General features: G+C 42.4%; 1 protein-coding gene and 1 long non-coding RNA gene across 10 annotated transcripts in view; one reads left to right on the forward strand and one right to left on the reverse strand.

Moving 5' to 3' along the window:
* The window catches only part of LOC116850570, a 61,541-nt gene that overhangs the window by 17,004 nt on the left and 17,504 nt on the right, over nt 1-27,033 (reverse strand). For 6 of the 9 annotated variants that reach the window (XM_032829010.1, XM_032829018.1, XM_032829019.1 and 3 more), the window contains exons 2-5: nt 22,916-24,168; nt 6,834-7,090; nt 5,786-6,184; nt 379-632 (exon numbers count right to left, since the gene is read on the reverse strand). In XM_032829010.1, coding sequence (XP_032684901.1) covers nt 379-632; nt 5,786-6,184; nt 6,834-7,090; nt 22,916-23,396 — 1,391 coding nt within the window. In that variant the 5' untranslated portion in view covers nt 23,397-24,168. The remainder of the gene's footprint in view (nt 1-378; nt 633-5,785; nt 6,185-6,833; nt 7,091-22,915; nt 24,169-27,033) is intronic. The other 3 variants (XM_032829011.1, XM_032829015.1, XM_032829013.1) reach the window with 2 other exon arrangements.
* The window catches only part of LOC116850580, a 298,594-nt gene continuing 273,835 nt past the window's right edge, over nt 2,275-27,033 (forward strand). Inside the window, exons 1-3 of the long non-coding RNA XR_004379377.1 lie at nt 2,275-2,679; nt 2,811-2,926; nt 3,118-3,162. This is a non-coding gene — a long non-coding RNA (uncharacterized LOC116850580). The remainder of the gene's footprint in view (nt 2,680-2,810; nt 2,927-3,117; nt 3,163-27,033) is intronic.

The following is a 27,033-nucleotide window of genomic DNA, read 5'->3' on the forward strand; positions in this document are numbered from 1 at the left end:
TAACAGAGTGGCAAACTCAAAAAACAATAGACTGGCAATTTTCTGGAAAACAGTAAATATATATTCATTCAAAAAATGAAAACACTACGTACTCTTTTCATAATAAAATAGAACGCCCGCGCATTTTTCTCGTATTTCTTTCATGTATACGAAATATAATTTGTTATAAATTTAATAGAAAGATTTGTACGAAATAAAATAATACGTAAATAAAATATTCGCCAAAATGAAATTTGTTCTACACGTGCATATGTAAAACAAAGAAAGAATTGCCCGGGATATTGAATTTAATGAAACATGAGTAATGAAAATAATATGAACGCTGAAGAATGATGAAGCAGGAACGAGACGCGTTAAAATACAAGCGATGGCACGTACTTGCGCTGCATTCGCACCAGAGCGTCTAGAGCATCCTGCAGACGACCTATCTCCTGGGTGAGGCTGTCATATTCGTGTCGTAGATCCTCCATGAGCGGGAGCGTGCTGGTGCCCGTTGGTACCAGTTCGTCCCTGAGCGTGGGTATCTGACTGATTTTCTCCATCGGTACCTGCTCGGGTGGTGCCGGCGCGACGTACAAGCGCCGCGGCGGCTTCCGTGGCGTCGTGTTCGCAGACAAGTTCCGCGCTAATGCCTTGAATGACACGACATTGCCCTCTTAACCTCTGGTACATATTATGTATGCAAAATTCACAGTCGCGAACGGTTAAAGAACACTACGAAAACACGACAGTGTCGAAAACGAGAAACAAGTTAAGTTAGGTTGTGAAGATCGCTCGAACGAAATGCGACGACAAGTTAACAAATACGAGACACTCCGAATGCAAAGAGCCTGCTCGCATTTGTTCATAGATCATGTATCATATACCTAAACTTACCAACTTCAGCGAGACGACACCACACGCGAACTCCTTTGAACGGAAGAAAAAACATGCATCGAGCGTTTACGAATATTGAATCGAAATCGAATATCGATTCGATATCGAATTGTTCTCGCGCAAATCATCGAGCACGTCTCTCGAAACTCGGAACTGTAGTGCAGCTTGGCGTGTTTCGGCGATCGTACCGGTGCTTCCGACGAGGGAGGACGCGATGACACGATCCGACCGACAGATACGAGAAGGCCGAATCAGTGGATAAGAGCACGCTTGGTCAGCCGGACGACGAGGTGAACGCGGAGTGAACCTCGAGAGGAGCAATATCCCGACGTGTGCTCTCCCGCGTTGTGTATGACCGACTTTAATCAGTCTCTGCCGCCTGTTTTCACTGTGCCTCTTCCGAATATCGGCGATTGTAATCCCGCCGGCGGATACCTAGCTTCCGAAATTGGGTATACGCCCGGAATGTCTATTTGCTATGTGTGATCAATATGTCCGGCGTACGAATGGTCGTATCGACGCTCGCCAGGCACGGTCGCATTTATGCGCGATCGACTGTTATCGATTGTCATATCGAGCGTGAGATAGACGTGAATGCATCCGCCTTCGCATCACTCACGAACGCCGGGAGACGCCGGGAGGGATTGGCGCGCAAAAGACACCGAGGCGGAGGCGCGTTTACTCGCTCGTGCGACGGTCTTCTCGTGGGATTCCGCGGACAACGTGAAAGAACTCTTCGCGATATTCTCCTTGTGTCGAGGTGAGTATCAAGATGTCTTATACTTATGCGTCGCAAAACTGTGTCGTACGCAATCCGCGCGCGCGGAAGTAGTCCTAACCTCATCTCATAACTCCAGTTCCAAAGGAATCTTTCGATTACGCGCAGCATAGACATACCTGTCTGTATAAACGCAGACACATTTACGTGCACCAGAACTGTTGATTATCTCGAGGAAGCGGTTCCGTCAAAATCATTGTGATGCACGTACGCACATCGCGCGTAATCGAGAAATTCGTTTTAGTCAATTGCCCTAGTAATATTGCTTTCACATATACGTTTTCCAAACGTATGTGACGTTTTAATTGCTCGTAAAACGCTTCGAAAACATTTCTAGACTGTATCTTCTGTAATCCTATTCTGTAATATCCTAACGACAATGTCACTAGCATGACGTGTCGTTGCGCAGCTTTCTTACTATGTATTATACCTGCACAACGATAACGACACTGTCGTTAGAAGTTACGCAGAATCGCATCACTGAGATGACAAGGTGATTATCACAGACTGTCTATTTTGACAGTGCGTTCAATAGAAATATTCTCGTGTGTGAATATTTAAGCTATAACCATTGAGATCGATTATTGAAGTACCGTGCGATGATTTTTGAATATTCTGTACAGGGAAAGCTCAATGGGTATACTCTGGCCGCGATCCGTTACACGCTCCCAACGGTCGCGAGCATCATTCTATCTTTGTTGCCATCTTAGTGTTTGGATGTTAAACATCCAAAGATTAAAGATAGAATAACGTTCGTTGGGAGCGTGTAACGGATCGCGAGCTCGGGTCTACGTGCGTTGTTATATGAAGGTCGCGCGACTCACGGCGCGTCGTAACAGACGCCGCGCCGCACGCCACAACAGTCCGCGACGCGCGCGAGTCTACACGTCTAGTGAGACGTCGTCCGCGATTTTTTGGAGTTTGATACGCACCCGCAGTCAGCATAATGAAAAGGAGATATTCGCGATCGTCTCGAGTTGCTGTCGTCGTGAACAGTAAAAGCACATCGTACTCTACTACGAGAGGTAACTACTATTATTTATTTATACGAAAGTTATAGAAAAAAGACGGTCGAAAGTATCGTATTCTTGATTCTCTCGAGCCGTATAACCTCACCATCGTTGTAGCTAATTAAGAAACCTATTATTTGTCTCAGATCTCTGACAAGAATTGCGACCACAGACGGCGATACACCGCGGTTTCGACGAATGCGGGATTTCGTGGATGGCGTGCCGGAGGATCCGGATCGGGCCGAGCAGAGCCGGTTCGAAGGTAGGGTAGGTTAGGTTTGGTTAGGTTTGGTTAGCTTTGCAATCTTATGCCTTTTGCGATCGTACGTTAAGACACAGTTGTTGAAAGTAAAAATTGCCAAATAATTATCGCAAAAAACTAACATGCACATATCCATGAACCTATTCCTTAAATCTCTTCAAAGCTAATCAACTATATTTCTTGTGTTTTAGATTTGTAGCAGAACGCGGCCGGCTTTGAGTTTGCGGTGTTTACAGGTACAAAAATCGAGTTTTTATTTATAAAAACATAAGATAAAAGTACCAATTACAGGACACGTAGCTAATTATTTTTATTCTTTTGGTTTTCTTAAAAATACGTATATATTTATTTAGAAATATATTTAATGAATACATATTATATATGTATGTGTATATTTCTTAAATATAATATATTATGTATATATATTTTATCCCAATAAATACAAAGTATTATCCATATTACAATATCAGCTCAATCATATGGCATAATATGTTACTTTTACTTTGTTATATAACAAAGTAACAGTTACGTAATATACCATGTGATTGAGCTGACATTCTAATATGGATAATACTTTGTGTTTACTGGGATAAAATATATATACACATATATTTAAGGAATATACATGGATAATACTCGACGATACTTTGTATTTACTGGGTCTCTCGCGAGAGAGAGAAACAGTTTAAATATTCATATTTAAAGATCAAAACAATAAGAATATCCAAAATGAGATATATTGAGAGAAAAATACTTAGAAATTTATTCGTGGGATATAAAATTTATTTCTGTTGATAAATTTTATATTCTACAAATAAATTTTTAACGTTTATTTCTTAGTGTACATTGACAGAAAATATATCTAAAAAAATAAATATTAAATATTCAGTGGATACTAGTAACATATTATTTAAATCTAAATTTTTTGTCTAAATAGAATAAACAATTGTTTTTATGAAAGGTAACGATATTTTAGAAAAGTGTATATTTTCTCATTTGAAAAAAATGCTTTCCCAACATAAAAATATGTATTTTAGTAAATATGTAGATAGAAGTAAATATGTTATTACCCATTGAAAACATATTGTTTATATTCTAGATATTCTTTCTCTTTTCTTTGTATATACACAGTGTACGTGTCCAGACATTAATACTCTTATCTTAACTACTATGATGGATGTTTGTAGAATCTCGAGAAGATCAATGTGATTTATTTTGCTTGTAGTTTTTTGCATGTGTGTTTATGTGCTGTTGAACTTGTTGCTGCTCGAAATAACTAGGAGGTCATTTATTTGAATGCTTATATAATATCTGATAAAGTGTCGAAGATACTTTCGCTAAATTATATACTTACTCTTAATCTCTTATGTAAATATATTTACATAAATACTTCAGCTCTTATTACGTTCGATTTAAACTACAGAATTATTTCAAAGTATTATTAATTCACTGTGATCCTCTAATTGTTTCGAGCAGTGCATAATTCCCATCAGAATTGCGCCACTGTGTGCGCGGAATTCGCGATAACTTCGATCGCGGATTTAAATTTCATTGCTTTTTATACGCATTTCACGCGACGACAATTGAAATGGCATTACAATCCGAATAAGCTCGATGAAATTACTAGTAAATTCGAAACGTATATTTATAGCCTATTCTAAAAATTACGATTCTTATAAAACGTTTGTTTTCCGAAAAGTATAATCGCTCGTGAAATACATCTCCATTCTTCTTTTCTCGTAAGTTTTGTTGCAAACGTTATCTTCGACTTGCGATTTTTGACACGCGATACGCGATATATTTTCAAAGCATCAAAAGTTATCACTTAACGTTACGTTACATTGCTAAACGTTGTTCGAATTATTGATTGTCATCGCGAGTGCAGTAGAGTCAGTGAAAATTGATCAACGTGGGACGCGATGTCTGGACTATGGAGGACTGTACTACTGAAGGGACACAGAACGACGCAGTTTGGATGCAATGGCGGGTTTCGTCAGTGAATCTTGCCGTTAAACTTCACTACAGAGTGGTGAGTGTGAAATCTAACGCTGGAAAAGCGTATTATTACATAGTGCATGCAAACACATAAATCGCATTGATTTTTGACGAGAAATAGTAAAAATGGAAGTAGGAGCTTCATTCTGACTAACTTTAATAGTTTATAAGTTGGAAGCGCTAAAGTAATCCGGGCATTTTTGTATTAAAATTATCGATTTTAATGAAGCTCCAGAATGCTATTAAAGTATTGTATGATGATATTGGGATATTTTTTAAATATTTCATATTGCCATTACTGACAATAATTCATTATTATTTTTTACTTGTATAATATTGTGCAAAATTTTATGCTGATTTTTTATATGTATATATCTTGCTATTATATATATATATATATATATATATATATATATATATATATATATATATATATATATATATAATAAGACGATATTTTAACTAGGAACTATATAAAAAATTTATAAAATAAAGGCAAATATAAGAGCTAATATTGTTAATAGGGCGAGAACAATGATATTTATAATTACAAAAATATATAAAATTATATATTATGTAATTTTATATTATGTAATTTTAAATATTTTTTATATATCTCGGCACGTGTGCTGTCGTCCCTTTATCGAGATCATATACATGAAATTCTCTTAAATAAATCGCTCGTGCGTTCTATTCTCGCTCATTGGTTCGTTGGATGTGACATTATTTCGCGGCTGGTCGCGCGTTCAAATTACGAGTTCATCCTCCGAACGTGATATTGGGAAAGAAGGTCGGTCGAAACGTTTCGCGCGTATGCTGGGAGTCGAAGGTCTTGAGGAATCCCTCAATAAAATGCGAACAAACCTGCAAATCGTTGGATGGCATAACCGCTTGCGCTTCCTTTGCCACAGCTTGATAACGTTTGGTCTGTTCGCCGGCGCGTTCTCCGGCCGCCTCCGAGATCCCGGCGACGCATTTGCAGGCCAATCCGCAAAGTTCCTCGTAGACCTCCGCAATCTCACCGAGCAACCCCGGTAGACAATGGAACTGATAGCGCTCGGTAATAGCATTGGTGGCGCGTAGCTGCAGGATGTAGGCGTTGTGCGACTCCAAGTAAGCACGCTTCAATTCCTGCTCGGCGGCGCCGCCGCCGTCGTTGGTTAGCAACGCGGCGTAGGCGCGCTTGTAATCCAATCTGGCGCGCTGCAACTTCTCCTCCGTCTTGCTAACCACTTGCTCGTATGCATCGCGATGAGCGAATACCTGGGAGCAGGACGTACATAGAGATCAATTTGCGGGCGGGATGCGTCGCGTGAAGCGCGCGAGCACGCGCGTCACGAATTGAAACGCCACCGTTGTTCGCAATATCGAAATCGAATAATCGAACGACGGTGATTTCCGCTTGGGGAACTTTCGGTAACTGCGATAAACTTGTCCCCCGCGAACTGCAACGGATCTTATCGCGGTCAGGGGAGGAGGCGTCTTAGAATTGTCGGGAATGGCGATTGCAATATCGTAATATGATAATGGCATTTAATACGGCTGTACGTACACATGTACGTGCACAAGGAAGTAGGTGATTCAGAAATAGAGAGGAGTCAATGTAGATTAACGAACATCTGTCTCGTGATGAAGACAATCATAAATGTATCAAGCGATATATCGTGCACAATAGTTAGGAATTATGGGTGGCAATTTAATTGACTGATAGAACTCGCACACAAACAGAGATTAACAATCGCAAACGTAGGTTCGCAAACTAACCTTTCACGAGACAAACTGCAAAACTCTACATTCATCGCAGATTTATCGTCGCGAATTCATTGCAGATTTATCGTCGCGTTTTACGCGCAGAGAGTTTTGTACGGTTTCCTATTATTCGATTGTGCGATGGCTAAAGTGGCGAGCTTACCTTTCGCGACTGCAGCTTCCGATGAAAGCTCGCTTCTAATGTCGGCCTGGACAATTGTTGCTGCAGGACCGCGGCCAGGTCGAGGTGAGAGACCGCGTCCGCCTCGACCTGCCGTAACAGGTTCTCCCAAACGCGTCGCATGCCACCGATATCGATTCGCGAGTCGCCCGATCGACTGCGAAATTCGTCGACCAGACGTCGCACATTCGCCGAGTGGCTCTCCATCGCGGCGCCCAACTCCTGGGCGAACTCGGAGACTGTTCATGGAACATAGGAGGAAGCGTTAATCAGACGGCACGGGCAGTTTCCGTGATTGACGGTGAGCGGAGTTTTGGTCGGGAAATACGGCGAGTCGTGGGAATTTAACTCTTTGAAACGTAGAGCATGTCTTCGTGGACTAGTTGGTAATTAATATGTCGCGGTAGAGTCTTGTAACGTGAAGGGATACGAAAAGTATTCTCGACCTCCTTTTATAATTGACCTAATTTATGTAAAATTGAACAAGTGACTCACACACCATCATAAAATGAGAAATTAATTAACAAGACAATTAGTTAATTAATTGTAATTCCTTATTTTTATATGGTAATTAGTTAATTAATTGTAGTAATTTCTTATTTTTATATGATAAAATTACCAATAAAAATACCAGTACCTGGATGTTAATAATATTGACATCCAACTAATTGGATAAAAATAAAAATATATTAATATACTAATATACTATCGGATAAAACTAATCGGATAAAAATATAAATATATATTTATATTTTTTTGGTCTTTAAATACGAATATTTAAACTTTTAATGTATAAGATATATATTTTTTTTTAATACATGTATACATATTTTCTATATTAAAAATTTAAATATTCGTATTTAAAGACTAAAACAATAAGAATGTCCAGAGTTAAGTACTGGTGTTATTAAGTGATATTATGTCCAGGCTTTCACTTTAATACAACTTTAGAACGCACCAAAGAGTTAAAGAAACACTCGCCAAGTGCAACATCGTGGTTACACACTCTTGCAAACCGTCAATCAACGATAGCTCATTCATCCTAACACTCGGGCGCCAAATAATTATTTCTACTACACTGAAAAAAACGGTTGAATTAATGACACTTTATTCAAAAACTCTCTTTAAGAATTCGAAGAAAATTCGTTTAAGTAGATGTTTAGTCGATTGAACGAATGATATAGTTGCTGCAATGAGCTATCGATTGGTCCAATGATCGCGATTTGTTTAGTTACTACATCAAGACAACTTGCAGTTGCACCGACGCATAATTTGTTCAATAGATACTATATTCTTCTGAAAAGCGAGGATTTTGTCGATCTAGTAACTTCTTTTTTTCTCAACGTGGAAACGCGTCATAATACGTTCGTCAATCATCGGGTCCGAGCATAGTTTTCTCTGAGTCGAGATATTTGAGACGTTTTGCGGGTAAACCGGTGACTAAGAGACAAGCGTATATTACTTAAATGGGAATTAGAGCTCAGACACACGAGTGTCGTTACGTCGGCGGGAAGATCGGTCTCGGCAGTTTGCCAACGTAACCTCAGGTTACGACGGTGACGGCAATATGCGAGTGCATTGGCGTGATCCTTTACCAACCATGTCACCATAATATATCATATATACTAAAAGAACATTTACACAAACTTGAAATTTTCTTTCATTTGCGCAAGTTTTGATAAATATTGTTGATTGATAATTCACGGAAAAAAAGAATGGCAGTGTCAACCAGAAAAATAGTAAAATATAGCATAGCTTTTTTCTGACTTCAAGAATTAATTCTTGATTGCGTTGACCTACCGATTCGTTGCTTCAAAAATGCAATTTTTCAGCCAACGAATCGCAATGCAAATAAATGACGTCGCATAGGTCAACGTAATCAAGAATTGGTTAGTGAAATTAGAAATAAAAACTATGCCATATTTTACTGCTTGATACAACCATTGTTTTTTTCGTGTTGTACAATAAAGCACAAGCTTCGTGTTACTCATTTGGCATAATATTTTATATACCGGAAAAGGCAACCGCGTGTGCACGCAGTCGTGCTTCCCTGTTCGGAAAGCCTTATCCTTTATTTAAAAAGTTCTTCTTATCTTCGGCTGGCCGGCCGAAAGTAAATTGCGTCCTTTTCTTGCTGGAAATCGGCCTCGGTAAAACGTTATTTTGGACGTATCTAGAGTGGCACTCGGCCGGGGGGAATTCAATATTCCCGTCTTATCCAATATCTCTCGGCAGGCAACTTTGAAATATCCTTCTCCTTTTGTGGGTGGTACGAATGGCCTCGCGACCGACAAGCATGTAGAGGAAGGTCGTCAAAGGTAGAGTCTCACAGGTCGTTATCGCTGTGGTCGTGATAGCGGGGACCTTTGTGGGATCTCCGCTTCCTGGCGGCGATATCTTCGGCTCGCTTCGATGAACCGGCATCAGGGAGAATCACGTCGCGAAAGTCGTTGCAGAACTCGTAATTTGTTGCGGGTCGGTGTTAAGCGATTGCCACGGGATAAAAAGGTGACAGAGGGGGGAGTTTGGCTTGCGAGCCGATAAGGGACTTGAGCTATGTGTCTCTTAAGCCTGAGAGGCTTTCTTTTCTCGTCGAACCATACCTGGGTTACGGCGCGAATGAATTTTTTGCAGTCCAGCGAATTTTTGCTCCAGAGAATTTCTTCCTCGATATGGCGCGAAACCGCGGCACAGTGACGCGCTTCGAATATTTAAATGTCCCGTAGCGTTCGGTTAATTATTTCGCTGGATTAATTATTCAGTTACATTAATATATTCATATAATGCGCGTATGATCCGTATATCACGTTGAGTGTTACCTAACCGCTGCGCTGTATTAATCACGGATTAACCTCCGTTAGGTCCGTGACTGGGCGAAAAATTTCACGTCCACATTGCGATTGTTCGTGGTAATAATTCGTGAGCAGAAACGCGTACAGAATTCCGCGCGGTTACGTCAACAAATACCTTGGCGATGGGGCGACATTGTCGTCATTTGCGATATATCTTCGTCTGCACGTCAGAATCGCCTTGCCAAGCCGGCACGACTCTGTCGCTATATCCACGCATTTTTTGCTGACACGTTAGGGATCGGAATGCGTCAAGGCGTGGAACTTGCATGTGTGTACATTCCGACACGCTGAGCACGCTTTTCTTTCCTATTTTCCGACGCGATGTTGCAAGAGATGCTATTTGCTGCGGGAATTGTTCCTGATTCAGAAATCGATGATCGAATCAAAACAAAGTCGATATCAATGATGCTTCTTTGGGTCATCCTACTTGATAACGAATCTTTTATTTATGCAACGGATATACAATTGGAAATCAACTACATAGATCCGCATCACTTTTTGTCGATATTCTGCCAATAGATTTGTTCGAGTTGCTTATACTATTCGCACTTTTACATCTAATGCTCGTTGCACCCCAAACAACACAAATTTTCCAAAATACATTCTGAAGACGCTTTTAAGACGGAGGGACGTCATCAGAATATTTTTAGAACGCCCTTTGAAGGTGTGAGAAAATATGCTGTCTGAAAATAGTTAATATCCAACACGTTTATTCGCATTAATTGAACTTTTTACACTTTCACACTTAGTGAATCTGCACCATGCCGTGATGAAATTTAAAGGATAGTTTTCCACGTGGAAATACACATTCGGCCTAACGAAAGCAGGGGATACGCGAGCATAATGAATTTATATTTTCCGTTCGTGTTACGAGTGTAAATGCAATTTTGTACACTTTTCACTCGTGCTCGGGACCAAATGTAAAAAGTGTATCAGAATTGCATTTACATTCGTAACACGAACGGAAATCATGACGTCATTTAGAACCTCTAAGGAATTAATGTGCACTAAGTGTGAAAGTGTAAAAAGTTCAATTAATGCGAATAAATTTGTTAGATATTAGCTATTTTCAGACAGCGCACTCCTTCAAAGGACATCATAAAAATATTTTGATGACATCCCTCCGTTCTAAAAGCGTCTTTAGAACGTATTTTGGAAAATTTGTGTTGTTTGGGGTGCAACGGGCATTAGGTGTAAAAGTGTGAATAGTACAAGCAACTCGAACAAACCTAGAATGTAATCGACCTAGTCATCTATGTGATATCTAAAAGATACCATACATGTATTGACGGATTGTTGACAATACAGTCGATATATCATATTCAAATCGCGAGTTGATGTATCGATACATCAACTTGATCCGAGTATTATATAAACTGGAAGGAGGGGGTAACGCGACTAGGTCATCAATATCTAGATAATATTTTTATCTGATATTTCTAAAGCTTCATCACGATAACTGCAAGATTATCGATTTTCACGTGATTTTGACTTGATTTCATTATGATTCCAACCTCATTTCTAAGGACTATAATCGCTCATCGCGGAGTGAGCTTGGCGTGAAAAAGAGTTGAATATAAGAGATAAAAATAATTTATTTCGCTTATATATACACTATAGTTTTTTCACAAATGTTTTCTTGAATAAGAGAGATATTTCCTGTGTAAGGGAGCTAGAATATGAGAAAAGGGGAAGGGGAACGAAACAAGTTATTTTTATTTCTTACTGCAATTTACTATACGCTTACCTCGCGTATTGTAGACGAATCTTTATTGACGACTGAACCCGGGAACATCTTCTTCGAGATACAGTCTGGTATATCCATTAGCGAGAATAAACGAGAAGAGAATTAAAATATATGTTTAAAAAGCTACATATACTCCAAGAGAACATATTGCTCCGATAAAAGTTCCGTGATGTGGAGAATTTTCCGCTATTACAGCGATTAATAATCCCAATTGGAAAACACATTCGGACGAGAGGCAGCGCGTATCGTGATGAAATTTAAAGGAGAGTTTTCCGCGCGGGAATACACATTCGGCCTAACGGAAACGGAAGATACGCGAGCATAATAGAACGGTTGTTCGAATAATCGGCTTATATCTTCCAGCGCGCTCTCTCTCGGACATTAATTCAATATCCGTGGCGCAATTTCGCGGACAGAAGTTTACGATAAATTTATGACAAGCGCGTCGGACGCGAAAGATAGGACGTCACTGTGGCGAATATCGTATTTCCTCGTCAAACAATTCAGACCGGTACGAGAGGGCCCGACGGTGATATTATTTTCTCGAAGCAGCCCAAGATAACCCGAGATCCAATAAGGTAAGCCGAACTCTAATGCCTTCGAACTCTGCTCCGCCAGGGTTACCGTCAGATAATCCGACCCGTTTTTGTGAACATTTCTCGTTTGGCCGAATGCTTTCGTCATATAGACGTCGTTATTAAAATGTCTCCCGTCCCGACACGAGGGGAAGATCGATACGCCCGTGCACGGGCTCGTCACCGAAGGGAGAAGTAAATCTCTGATAAATTATTTGCGAGATCGTGGGGGGGTGATGGAGTGATTGTGAGATTGCATGCCTTCCGAACCGAAACGGCCAAGGGACATTTTTCACGATAATACCAAAATTCCTGCTAAAATTGGGCCACGTGTTGATACTAACGCCGATGAGCATAAAAATTACCTGCACGTATAATGTTTAGTCTCTGAAAGCCGAATAAATATTCGATCTCTCATCAATTTTCGCAAAATTTTCGCACCGAGAGAATTTCGGGAAAATAGCGCAGATTTATCTGCAGATTCTGATCTTATTGCGCTACTATCTCATATATATATCTAAGGTTCTATATTCTATATTTCTAACAAAAATATGACCAAAAGTATTGAAGATCCTGAGTCGAAATTTTTATTCTGCTTTTAGCCTTACTATTCTATTTAACATCTGTTTCATCTATTATTCAACTATCATCTATCTATTTAACATCTATTATTCTGAAGCCTGTAATATAACCAATCTATTTTGACACTAAAGAAAATGAAAAGCGAAATTTCAGGGAAATTTCATCAAAGTTAAAATAGAAGTAAATTGTATCATTAGAATTAAACCTACTTTGTTGACTTTGCTGCTTACTGCGTTGTAAAATTTAAGGTTTAACAAAGGACCAAAATTTCGACTCGGGATGTCCGATAAGGTTATAAGAGTTCAAAGAGTTTTCTAGATCTGACAAGACCTATCGACCAGATTCTACCGCGTGTCCGAAATTGTGTGCGCGATGGGAGATTAATGGCGAAAGACACGAGTCATCAGTAAGAATCATCAAAATACTCGAGAATTCGTTGGAGAGCCGCCGGGAAAAGTGAGCGAGGAAAGAGCAAGCGTCGATTAAAATAGCAACGTCGAGTGATCCGAAAAGTGAAGCGTCTCGTTTGTAAAAAGGTCCGAGATCCCTCTTAAGAGCCCTCGGAGTTAATTTCAAGTTTCACTTCGGTTTAACGGGATCTTAACTAGTTGCCAAGAGGTACTTAACGTTGAAGCTGAAGAAGTTGCGAAATAGCGCATAAATAAATTATCGTCGGCGGGAAGTCGCGCCGCGGTCTCTCCGTGAGAGGTGGGTGCGTTAAACGCGTCGATAGGGCTATCACGTGCTTATCGCGATGTGTGATGCACTTGACACGTTATGTCATGTTGCCTCACGCGCGTATATGTGCTGTGTGTGTGCGCGCACTGCAAATCCAAATACGTTATTTTGGCTGAATATCTTTTTATATGTTTCGTATTGTTTCAAGTCACATCATCTGATACGTTTGAACATATTAAATTCCAATTTACACGCGTTGAAACGTGTTGAATGACGCGATTTGAGACCACAAGAAAAAAGAGTTTCAGTCAGTGAGTGTGTGCGTGCTCGTCGGTCGCGTCGAAAATCGAACGATCGTAATTATGACAAAATACGGCGTATCGATCCCCCGTTGTCGAGCACCTGCTGTCGATGGTGATTTAAACGTCGGGCGACCTTACGCGCGCGCAATATCGTCCTCATTAAGACATCCCGCGTTAGCATATAAGCCGCCCCGGTGCGCTCCGACGGAATTATCGTTTCGGGGGCGGGGATCGCCGCGTATATAATGCGCAATTTGTTCGCTGATATCCTGCGTTAGCGTACTACATTAGCGCCCTGGAGATCGCTTAACCGGTTAATCGTCAATTTACGGAAGCCTGCCTGCGGAGGAACTTTGCTGAGCGATGCATGTATAATACGGGCGTTTAAACGTTTGAACGCCCGAACTGTGCTGCTCATCGCTGTGCCACGCATACACACACAAACACGGCGGAGGAGGGGAGAGTGATACACCCTGCCCCCCGCGAACGGTATTCACCTGCGGGATTGACGTATGACGATATACGTCGCGCGCGGTGCTTCGGCGCGTAAATGATAATATCGTTGTGCACTGTAACATCGTTGTTGTTTGCGTAATAACGCGTAATTGGTAATAGTATACAATACGACACACGACGTGATGCTGCAACGCGTCGTGAAATTAGCCCCTCGTAATAAATACACGCGCTATCGATTTCCCATTCGGGATTGTCGAGGAAGTACAACGACACGTTTACATACGAACGCGCGGGCCGAGGGCAAGGGGAAGGCAGTATATACGAGTACATGTACTTTCATTGCGCGCGACCGCGATACCCGAATTTCGATTAAAATTCCCCCGAGAACATCCGAGTCCGCGGCGCGTTAAAATCCACCTTCACAGCCTTTAATCAAACCGTTAGGCCACATTGTACGCGTGTTGGTAAATCGCGGTCGTCAGCGGGATACGAAGGAAATTGAGCCTCGTGGCGGAGCTCGGCTTCCCTTCCTTCACACACACGTTTCGTACGTCACGGCGAGCAAAGCCGTCGTCTGAACTCTCGCAAAGCTGTTTGCCACTTTGACCCTTTGTTTTCCAGCGCGCGCGAAGTTTCCGATGTTATAGTTTCACGTCACGAAATGTTGCGCGCAACGAAATAATCTAGCGGAGAGCGAAGGCGTCGTTCTCTGCGCGAAAACTGGATATTTTCTCTTCTCCTCTCGCGTAGACTCCCGATGTCGGTCGGCAAATGTTCGCGACACAGCGCCCGTGTGTCATTTTACTTTCGCGTGGTAGAAAATTGTTACGCGCTTTTTGTTTAACGGCTGAATTGAACATTGTAACGAAAATTGTCACGCGATCACGCACGAAAATCGAGCGTGGCGAAAAAATTCCAACGACTTACACACACACACACGCGCGCGCGCGCGCACAAGTGCGCGGTCGTTTCCTCTCCCGAAGAATTTCGGTTAATTGGAGTCACCGTAATGGCAGCTGCCCATTATCGTCTGCCGGCCTATTTGCGAGTTCGATGGAGCGACGAACAGACCGCACGTTGAATTCGATTCTAATCATCGCGTCGTTTCGCGGTGACCTGAGTCAATAATCGTTAGCTCGTCGGTGCATCCTGAAATTTTCAATTATACGCTTTAAGGAGCGTAACGAGACATTCTCTATTATTACTGCATAATATAATATAATATAATATAATACTGAATATATAATGCTGAAAGTATATATATATATATATATATATATTATTGCCATAGAGAAAACTACCATGGTTTCTATATCCACGTATTTTATGGTTACAGAAGAAATTTACGTGATTTCAAATAAAACAGATATAGCATTAAAAGTTACTGTTAACACATGCCCACTTACACTGGAAAAAAAAGTTTGGTAATACTTACCAAATGCGTTTTACCATACTATTTGGTAAATAGTAATCAATATGGTAAATGTTACCAAATATTTTTATATGTAGTTGATACTATTTTACTAAATGTAGTAACTATAACACAGGCTGGATAATTATTACCAGAAATTTTTCTCAATGTATACAGTTACAGTTCTCACATCCACAGTTCTTATGATATATTATAATATAATGCTCAGTAAGTACATTCTCACATATACATAGTTGCCTTAACCAAAGGAATATTGCTGTCTCTCTGTTGTGGTCTGCAGAACAAATATTACGGTTGAGAGACCCGTAGAGTTTAGTTGCATCATACAGCACTGAGAGTATTATAAACCTATTCATATAGGCAGTAAAGAAGGTTAATGTATTCCACAGGTATATGCACTTCCACAATAATACATTCTTGTATGCAATGCAATCTTGTATGCAACTATCTTGTATGCATGGACGGAAAATAATATTAATATTTTGTTGTGGCGACTATATTTAGGCAAGTGATATCCTTAATGTTTTTTCCGCGTGTGAAAAATGAAATATTAAGAGAATATATACGAGAATATATGGAGGAAGGAATTATACAAGTAAGAAAGAAGATCATAGTTGTTTCGTCGATAAAAATAAAGAAAGAGATCTCCAGAGAGAAACACTCTAGGCAAAGTATCCGTAGCAAGACAGCGTGACGTATTTAACGAAGAAAATATTGCGCGAAAATAATATCTTGTGTATCTGAAGAAGATATAAAAACGCGCGTACTCTCTCGCATAAATGCTCTCATAACTCGCAGCGTTTGCGGCGCTGCTGCTCTTGACAGATGGAATCTGTCTACACGAAAGACAGTTTCCTCGAAATACGACACTTACAGACTTATCTGGGTCAAGTCGTCATTTTATCCTCCCGTGCAGTACGTCGCGCGCGACGTGGCGGTCCGAAACGACTCGCAACTTCGGCGATCACCTGGTCGCAAGCTGTCGAGCGATTATCGGCTCGCCGATATCGGGGCCGCAGAGAGCAAAGGCTCGATGTAGCTCTCGTTAAAAATTTAAGCTAGAATAAGTACTACTCCACTTCTCGCGGAGCCATTTATATCGGCCAACCGACGGCTAAACGGGTCCCTGGCGTATATTTGTACGGAGCAATACGGCGTCATCTACGGTCCCCTTTTACAATACACGCACATTTTACTATCGTCCTCGTCGTTTTGGTCGTCTTGGTCGTCGTCGTCGTCGTCGTCTCATAACTCTGTCGCCGTAAATCTATATTACCAAAAGGACAGATTTAACGAAGAAACACGGCGGATAAGAAAAATGGATGTGGCTTGGAGAAAAATTGAAACCACCTATGCCTCTCGTGTCCCATATGTTCCGCATCGATCTCGCGCCAATATTTTGAGCCGTACGAGCGCGACTATCGCACTTTCCGCGACTACTTTTCGCGTCGCGACGACGAGCATCGCGCGCGATATGCATCGTCGGGTATCTCATCTGCAGCGCATTTGCATTTCTGCTTACCGTGAAACGTCCGTCGTTCGACCTCGCGTCGTTTTGCTCAACAGAGAAAGAGTTTTATCGCGCTATTGGAACAACGCCGGTTGGAATTGCACGATGCAACGCAAAAGGAATTCCGAAGTCATTCCCGCATCACGCATAAATTCGCACAGCGGGGAAGCCGCGATAATGAAGGACGAGATTGCGCGATCGGCGACGCGCTCTTCGGTCCAGCGATGCGTTTGCCAGATTAAGTGGGGTTTCGAAAGAAACATGAAAGCCAAGACGGAATGGGAGCTGGTGCCGGGGGAAATGATAGCATTTTCTAGATGCTTTTATCTTGCGTGACGTGATTTTCGCCATCGGGAGATTGCTACTTTCACTGCGCTGATCGATAAGTATCGCCGGATGTTTGCGGAAATATGTCCGCCGCGCGCTCTGAAAATCGATATCCTGAAGTCAGGTGATAGAGTGAAAATAGGAGAGATGCTTCGCGACACGAGCGTGTGCGCGCGCTTGAATTTTATTTGTTAGGATTTATCTCGCGAAAACACTGTTTCCTCGTACTCGATCGATATTCACCAGCACACACAGAAAAACACCTATTGCGCTCGAGTAAATGCTACTTGTTTCGCATGTTTATACATCCATAAATCTACCATAAATTCGTCATAAGTATCGAATTTGCTCAAGATATGTTTTAAATCCTATACACAAAAAAAGTTATTCTACTGCTAAGGAAAGCGAATACTCAGTTAACTTTCTTTTCTCTGAGTCAAACAAGAATATTAAATTAAAATAAAAATTTAGTTTGCTTACCACATAAAACCGAGGTATCTTTTTGTTCAACAAAGTTTTATGATATTCTTGTAAAGAAAATAAATCCTTCTTTTGAGTGCATGATAATGAGCTTCTAAAACTCAATATGAATACATTTTGACTCTGTTACCAAGAAAATATCCTTTATTGAAGATGACCATTACTTAAGAACAGGAAAATAAACTTGCTCTTTTTAGAAATAAAATGATATTTTTCTCGATGTAGTTGCTTGTGCGAATTTGATCGAAAAAAGATTGGCACCGGTAGGGATTGAAAGATCGCGAAGTTTCGAGTGAAACGCCGAGAACGTGCGCGCGACGGACGTTTTCCCGCCGACACGCGACACAGGTTAAACTTCAGGTGAATTATTTTTACGCGAAATTTACAGCCGGCCGTGGAACAATTTCCGCACATTCGCAGTGTCTTCCTACCCATATCGTCGAGGGAGACTCTAGTCTCTATTAATAGTGCCTCTAAAAATATACGTTTAACGGTCGAACTCGGGAAAAAGACTAATTCATCGTCGGCTCCGAAATACGCGGTAAAGTATCGATCTCTGGTGTGTAATCCGGACTAATAGTGGACGATGAGCGCGACAGGTCGACGATGCTTAACGATTCAGCATAAACTTTCTCGCTCGTCCGAGCGCGAGAGCGATATGGCGCGCATGGTCGAGGAGAGCGACGCGGCCGCCTCTACGACCAGTCACCTGGATGAACCACGTCCATAATAACAAAACGGCCCGGTCCCGGCTTTAACGCGCGTCTTTCACACGCGATTACGTCGGGGGGTATGGTCGAGCTCGAACGGGAACGAGGTGTCGCGAAGGAAGCAGAAAAGACAAAGTAGAAAGGAAGGAGACGAGAGACGGCAACGAACGGGCGAAACGGTAGAAACAGAGAGTTGGCGCGCTCCTACGTAGAGACGTTTAGTCAGGGGTTGACCTGAATTCAGGTGGGGTGAATCAATATCCTGCCTGGACTGCCTGGTCTGCCTGCTTGGCTGCCTACCTTCGCTTCGCTGTTACCGTAGCAACCAGACTCCTTCCTTTATTAAATATTTCGCACGTCGTGTTTTCCACGCACGATTGTTTCGCGAGACATACGCGGGAAAGTCTCGCTTGAACAACGATCGTCATTCGCCTTTACTGCTCGGACGTTTGCGTTTGCCGCCGCCGGCAAGATCGACTCGACGCGACATTCGACTTAGCATGGGCCAAGGTATAACGACAGACCTCCGTGCGCTCCGTATCAAGGGTGCGACCTTGATGTGGAGTTCGATGAACCTGATCGTTCAGAGTCACGCGAACTGCGAAACTCGCCTCGGGAACACACATACTACAGCACGTCTGGTTTCCTCTCAATCATCAATCTTCCCGAAATTCGCGCGGATGAAGATCGACCTGATGGTTCGTAATGGGGGTTGTTTTTTACAAGCACTTGAAGTCATAACAAAATTGATTGCTCTCTGTCTCTCTTTTTCTTGATGTAATATTGCAGTCATATGATTTGCTTGCGTGGATTTAATCGGAACAATCGTAATACCGCGAAATTTGTATACATTCGATACGATCGTGTTACAATAGAGTCAACACTTAGTCGATCAATGACTGGTCATTGTCCAAGAATCTGTCATCTATTAAATGGTTACGTGTCTACTCACAATGTACGGTTCATAAGTTTTGAAAATGAAAGAATAGCGAATCGCTGAAGAATGTTGATCGATCAACACAGTTACAAAATCCTGTAGCAATTTTTGCTATACAATTTTCTCTGTGTAAGGTAAATCTATTCTTGATTGATGTATGATTATCAATACTGGGTTAATATTACCTATCAGAATCGAACCGATATCGAAAATCTGGCATTCAATAGCGGCCTAACACAAGGCCTGTCGTAAACGGGTTGCTCGCAAAGAGATCGACACAATTTTTGGCGATACAATCGTTTCGTGTAACAAAGGCAAGCGAAGAATCACCGTGGAGGTAATATTGCGAAGAATAAATTCAATCTAGGTGCGCGAAATGTCAATTGAACAGCAGATATTGATGGAACCATTGCAAAATCATGAAAAATGAGGGAATGTTTATACATAGTAAAATATCATCAACAAGTGACAATAACTCTAATTATATTTCTAATATTATGCGCTGGCGATTTCAACAATTGGATTCTGATTGGATTTACTGACCGCTGTCGCCGCAAAGACGCGATCATTTCCACTGTTCCGTGTGTGTACGTATTCCCTGAGCTTTTTTCTTTCACTTCTTTCTTTTTTTTAATAATGGGCTGAATCAGAATTACGACTTAACCAACGCGGCGTTAACTCGGTCTTTGTTTACGTGGCGGATTAACGTCGCTTCATCGAATCCGCGCTTTCATCGCGCATTGCTAAAGCCAGGCAATGGCGATATTTGGCTGCGTCGATGAACCGAATAAACATCCAGGTCAACACACGTGACAGCCTCGAGATCGTTTGGACTTGACGAGGCCGCGGTTATACATTCTAAATCCGCTACGAGGCGAGGCTCTATTTATACCGCGGTAACGAGCTCTTGGATGCGATCCTGCGAAACAGCGCCCGCGGAATTTGTTTCCTCGCGAAAGCGCGCGTGCGACGCCCGTCGAAGTCGTTCGGGATTTACACACGGCCGCGGGAGTCACGGCAGCATAACACGAGATGACTCACTCCGGGACGAGACGGCGGGGTCGCGAGATACGCTCGGATCAGCGACAGGGATAACAGAGGAGAACAGAACAGCCGTGAGCGCTGTTTTTGGGCGGTTTTATTAAAAAAAATTCGCACTTCCATTTTGAAGCTGTTATTTCACTTATATCAGCTTTATCCCCGTGTACTTTTTATCCCGTGGTACTTGCGTTTAAAGTATATGCGTCAATTATGACATTCTACCTCTACGTGACAAAACGTAAATATTGTATAAAGTCTATGTGTAATAATGCAATTCCGTCGTATTCTATCTCTACGTGACAAAATGTAAACAGTGTATAAGGTTTATGTGTAGACAATGAGTAATCTGTGAATGTCGCTTAAAGAACGTATGGCTTACTCAAAAATTAATTAAAAAAAGTTTATATGTTTGCTTAACTTTTAGAATTATCAATTATGAATGTTGTTTTCTAAATAAGTCCACAGAATTCTCTCTGATCACATTTTCTTTCTTATCTACAGAGAGTTAAATCTATCAATCTATTACGTAATGAAATAAACATTTTATGCAATTAGTTATCTTTTTTAAATATTATATTTACAGTTACTATCTAAGAAACAGATGCGGTTCATAATTTAATTATTTTTTTTTATATTTTAATGTAATCTGCAATATTCTATATAATTTATGTTGTCTACACATGTAAAATGATTGTATACATTTACGTAGAGAATACATAAACAATCTGCGTGAACGCAATCTTGAAATCTCGTGTTTTCCGTCGTGGACTTCCGTATTCGTGGGGTCGTTGCAAATCGATATCTTTTGGATGATCGCGACATGGCGTGTAAAATTTCGCGTTTTTATTGGTTTACAACTTCAGTTTACGACTGCGTGAATTGCAGAAGTGGATGAATTACGTCTGATGAATCGCTCAATAGGCTGTATTCGAACATATTTCAGCCGCCAGGCTGAAAGCGCTCGTCGCGGTCGAATCTTATCGAGATCGGATGAGAGGGAGGCTCGCAAGTTCCATGATGAAGTGACAGATCGGAGATCGAGGTCGATAGGAGAGATAGGAGAGCGAGTGACAAAGACCGATAGCTTAGAGTTCAGCGCGCTAATAGGCTCGCCAATCCGCCTTGAACTCGGCAACTTTCCCTACCCGCTAATTAATCTTCATCTCTTCATACTACACGTAGGATGCACCACCAATCGTCGGATAGGCAGCGGCAAGATATAAAGAAAGGTCAAGCGACGATGAGTTATTTGAGGGTAGCATCCGCGAAAAGGCGTCCGTGGGTAACGAGCGTGCGAGTGGATCTAATTAATCATACGTCAGTCATGAGTTTTGCACAGCTGCTCGCGGCATGACGCGTTAAATAAGAGGGATACTAAACCGAAGTTTAGGACTTGTGTATACCCTCTTGAATTGTGCAGAACGTCCCGTTTCTCTGCCGTTAATAGCAGATTCCTCGGGTAAACTGGAGACAAGAATTCTCATAACAAAATGTCGGGAATTTAATAGCTTACGAGTCGTAAGTGTATGAAAATAATAAATGGCCTCTCGCCCAAGAGATAGAGACAAAGAGAGAGAGAGAGAGAGAGAGAGAGAGAGAGAGAGAGAGAGAAAGAGGGAGAGAGAGAAAGAAAAGTAAGGGAGGAGAGAGCAAAATGGATAATAAAACTTTCTTCATTTAATTTCGAGCGCGCCTCACCATGACAGAGTTTTAATTTAGTTGTTAGTTTCGAAGGTATTTAATATCAAACTGTAAAAACTTGCGTGACGAATAACGACGCGTGCTTGACGTTTTTGCCGGAGAAAAGATCGGATCCGACGAGTGTTTTAATGTTGAGTAACAACAGTAAAATATCTGCGTATCTAAAGATAAACTAGAAGTACTAATCTTTGTTGGGTGAGGTTCTTTTGTTTCTATCGGGGGGAGAGGTCACGAGAGAAATATTGCAGGGCACGAAATAATTAAGACAGTGTCCTTATCGTCACGATGAGATTCGCAATTAAGTTGTCCCCTTCGTTCGTTTCTGCGACATAGACCGCAAACCGTCTTCGTTACGCGAGTATTAAACTTGCGCCAAGTTGAGACACGTAATACGCCGACTCAGGTGGAAGTTTGGAGTTGCCAACGAGGAGTGCACGATCGAGCACGAGCGACATGCGTCACGTGTGTACGAGTAATTGGAGTTCCCGCGATCGGCTCAATTTTTCTCAGTTTTTGAGAATTTCGCTTCGGATATACGTATCGTCGTTGCGATAATCAAGCCGCACAAAATATATTAGCGCTCGAGCAAAGACGCGACAAAGGATGCGCGGGAAGGCGCGTTTGACAGAACGGGAGATAGACACATATGGAGGAAGAGAGAGAGAGAAAGAGAAAGAGAGAGAGGGGGGGGGGAAAGCTCAATTCCGCGCGCGTACACCGGAAGCTGCACTTACCCGTCTGCACGAGCTTAAGCGAAACGCCATTGTGCTGCTTGAGCGGCTCGTTGAGACTCGGCTGCGTGAGGTCTTTGAGGGGGTTGGCGGCCTCTTCGCCGGCGGCACGATTATTTTGCATAGTCCCGGCGTGGTGTTCCTCGCGTCGTCCTTTCTTACTGAAATTGTCACCACCACCACCGCCGCCGTTACGACCGGCGCAGTTCTGTCTTCTGGCCGGTGTCTGACTAGATTCTCGTTTCTTCTCCTTCTTCTCCTTCTTGCGCCTGTGGCCGTTGTCGTTCGCGACGACGACCCGTTGCTGCTGCGATTGCTGCTGCGATTGCTGCTGCGTTTGCTGCTGCGATTGCTGCTGATAATAGTGATCGGTCTCCTCGTAACCGGCGTTCACAGCTGCGTCGTTGACAGTCAGTGACACGGACTCTCGAATCGGATTCTCATAGATACGCAGGAGCTCGTCCGCCGGGTAGAAGACGTACATGCCCAGAAATCGTCGCTGGCGCCGTTATCGCTGCCGTTGCCGTTGCCGCGACCGTAGCCGCAGGCGTAGCCGCCGCCGTCGCGAATCCCGTCGCTAGCGCTGTCGCTGCTACCGTTGCTACCGTTGCCGCTGCATCCGCTGCTGCACTGCCGAGATCCGCGCGAGCCAACATCGCTATCCAGCGAGTCATCCTCGATGCTGCGTGCGGGATCGGTATCGGCGCCGGCGTCCACCAGGAGACGCATGATTTCCGGTTAACGCGTCGCCCCGTCGCGAGGGTGCTGGCGACGCGACGCGATGCGACGCTTACCCCTTCGTCGTCGTCTTTATGCCGTCTTTATGCGCGTCTATAAACTGAGAATTGCCGGGGATAATGGGCCTTCGATCGCAGTCGATCGATCGAGGAGATCGATCCGAAAGGAGGCACGAGTAGTAATTAGCTCGTCCCTTCAGTTGGACACTTCTTTTCTTTTTTGGCAAACAAATGATGTCGAGCACACGACGCTTAAATATCTCTTAACGTTAACTCTCGTTAGAAACATATCTATCGTGCCTAATTAATTTATTCGTTTCCTACGTACTTCGTCGATTGACTGAAGTGGAAACGAAGAGCATTTCGTGTTATTTCGTACGATCGATCAGACGGCGCGTCAATTATTCCCGGCAGATTCTTACAGTTTATCTCACTGCCGGTCGTTCCCGTGGTGTTTTGGGTCTTGACAAGATCTATGGGGCCGGCTTATGTTGTCGGTGGTTGCCGAGGCCTCTTGAGCTGAAACAGAGATTTGTAAAGATGAGAGATTAGTTCGACGACCATTACAGAGCTTCTGCGCGCTCGTGTTCGTTACTTAATCGCGCTTTTTATTTCCCCTCTTCACCGAATTACAAATGTCCCTAAAGCTTGTTGAGATAACGAGAAAGTTCAATCTTAATTGTTAAATTTCGTCTAATTATTGAAAGAATTGCAAAGAGGGTAGTTAATATTAAGTACAACTTTCTTCTTTTCAGTAAAGTATTCGACGATAGGATGCATTCTTTTTTATCGTTAAATATTTTTGACAATTTGTCTCTCTTCCGTCATCTCTCTCTCTCTCTCTCTCTCTCTCTCTCTCTCTCTCTCTCTCTCTCCTCCCTTTCTCTATCTTTAGAAGAATGGCTAGATGTTGGTTTTCGTTATTGAAATTTCCGGCGTGTGGGGGTTTATAATTCAAGCGCGTGTGCAAACAAATCTTTTTTCATTGTTTTGACGGCGGAAATAGGTTTCGAAAATATTCATCAGCCCCATTTCTCTGTCTCTCTTTCTCTCTCTCTTCCCCCTATCACCCATTTCAAAATATACACTTCCGCTCGAATCCGGTTGCAATTTCACGGCACGGCGCATAAATCCCCGCTACGACAATACGTGGGAGTTACCTGCTTTCATGCATTATAGGGCAGCGTGTCGGCATTAACATACTTTAGAGTTCAAGATGCTCTTAAAGTGGCAATAACGGTGTACTTTGAAACGTAGTGCAACGCGCATGTGTGTACCCGTTTATTTCGCATCGATGCACGCGCTACTGCCGTTAAAAGTTGCGACGGCTCTTTTATGAATTTTTGCACGCCCCGTAGACGCGACCGCGCTGGATCTCTCGTGAGTAATACGCAGTAATAATGTGTAAGAAGGAGAAATAGAACTACTTAGAGACAGAGTAGATTTATCTTTTCAGCGGGTGTGTGGAAGCGAATATCTCAGCGTGGCGTGTATCGTTCTCATTGAAAAGATAAATCTACTTCATTCTCTGAGTAATTCTATTTTTTTCTATGCGCTGTTCTTGAACATGAAGCGAATATGAAAATAGACATCAAGATGTGAGCACGCATTTACTAAATATTCAGACGGAGATGTAAAGAGAAAAGTAGTTTTCTCTTTTTTTACTGTGTCGCAACTTTTTACCGACTGAGACGTAGACGTTTGAAGAAACGGATCGACCAATTGTGGTTTACGACGAACCACATCAGCTGCATTTATTCGCGAGCTTTTACACGTTAAGGCGAGAAGATTTTCTCGAAAGATCCTCATTGGTTGTATCTTCAAGATTTGCGGATTATCGCTGGTCTTACATCACCGTGAGAGCCACGTGAAAGTTCACACGTGTTTCTCGTCGCTGAAAGTCGTTACGCGTGCTCGCTGAGGAAACATTTCGTTCAATCGAAATAACACTCGGAAATCTATCCTGACTGATAGTCACGTACCAGAAAACTCGGTCAGGTTCGTGAAAATGGATACGTACACAGCTCGCTGTTACATGAACGACGCACTGATCTTGATAATTCGCGGAATATACCGGCTTGCTCCGCTGTCATCGCGAATTAAATTTTAACGCTGCGTGCCTTGCAGCTTCCGAATTGACGTTCTTACGCAACTAGTGACAAAAAAGTGGACGAATTTGGCGAGATTAGTTTCGACAGTGTCGGTGGGAATATTCCTGGCTGGTGATCGTGTGTAAGTTATTTCGATTGAATTCGTACGATTCGAGATGTGCATATTGAAATTTAAATGTTCGTCGATTACTAGGAGGAACGGAGGGGAGGTCCATTCAATTTTCGTGCGGGGGAGAATTTGTCTTGTCGGACGGGCAAATGCGCTTGATTGGCCGAGCACATCTGTTCGGTTCAAATAAAAATTTACCTCTCGACGGCACGTGCTCTCATTTTTTCGAGCAAACATGCCCAAAGCTTGCGTGTATTTTAATTCGGTATCGATCATCGATGCGAGCAAATCGAGCCGGTGCTTTTCCGGGGCGTACGGACAGACACGGCAGTGCAGATAATTACAATTTCGTTATAACGGACGGCCGCGCTAATGACACTTTAAAATCACTCTTGGCGCCGTGTAAATTAATATATCTTCTTTTAAGGATCCCACGGCGCGGCGAGGGTAATCATATTTTTGTGTTATAATGCACACTCTTCCCACACGCTACGTTCGACGCGCAAAGCGTTCGCGAACCACATCACCTTTTTTTCGACCGTTAAAAGCGCGGAAATCCCGTTATGCTATGGGATTATGTTGTCTCCCGCGTATATTCCGCTCAAATTCCGCCAAAATGTGAAATGCCCATCGTCTCGGGAGGAGTCGCGGGAAACACGTCTCTACTAAGAAGTCTTTTCCGCAGCCCTCTTCAAGGCGCGTACCGGAGCAGGCTCTCGAAGAAAGAACCATAAATTCTTGAAACGTGATTCTATTTTCGATGTTAAAAATACACAGTTACTCTTCATGAAAGCGAGAAGGGAAAACAAGTGTTTGGGGCCGAAACGATCGTGCAGTTCGATAAGATAAAATTTTGATACAGAGTAGCATGCATTTTTCAAAGGAACTCGAGAGCAGAAGAAACGAAATGAAATAGATTCTGCAGGGAATGTTCGGAGACTTTTCGTTTCTTTCACACACAAGAGATAAGATCTCTATAGAGAATATACGGTATGGTGATAGGTTAATCCTACGTAAGATTTTCGAAATCCTCTTTCAGACCAAGTAAGATTTGCATATGATACGATAGGAGTAACTTACGTACGATAAACTCTATATGCAGAGAAATAGGCGAAGAGAGCGAGAGAGAAAGAGAGAGAGAGAGAGAGAGAGAGAGAGAGAGAG

This window comes from Odontomachus brunneus, unplaced genomic scaffold, assembly GCF_010583005.1.
Source record: "Odontomachus brunneus isolate Ranch 3 - 2012 unplaced genomic scaffold, Obru_v1 Obru_scaffold_149, whole genome shotgun sequence".
NCBI classification, from domain to species: Eukaryota; Metazoa; Arthropoda; class Insecta; order Hymenoptera; family Formicidae; genus Odontomachus; species Odontomachus brunneus.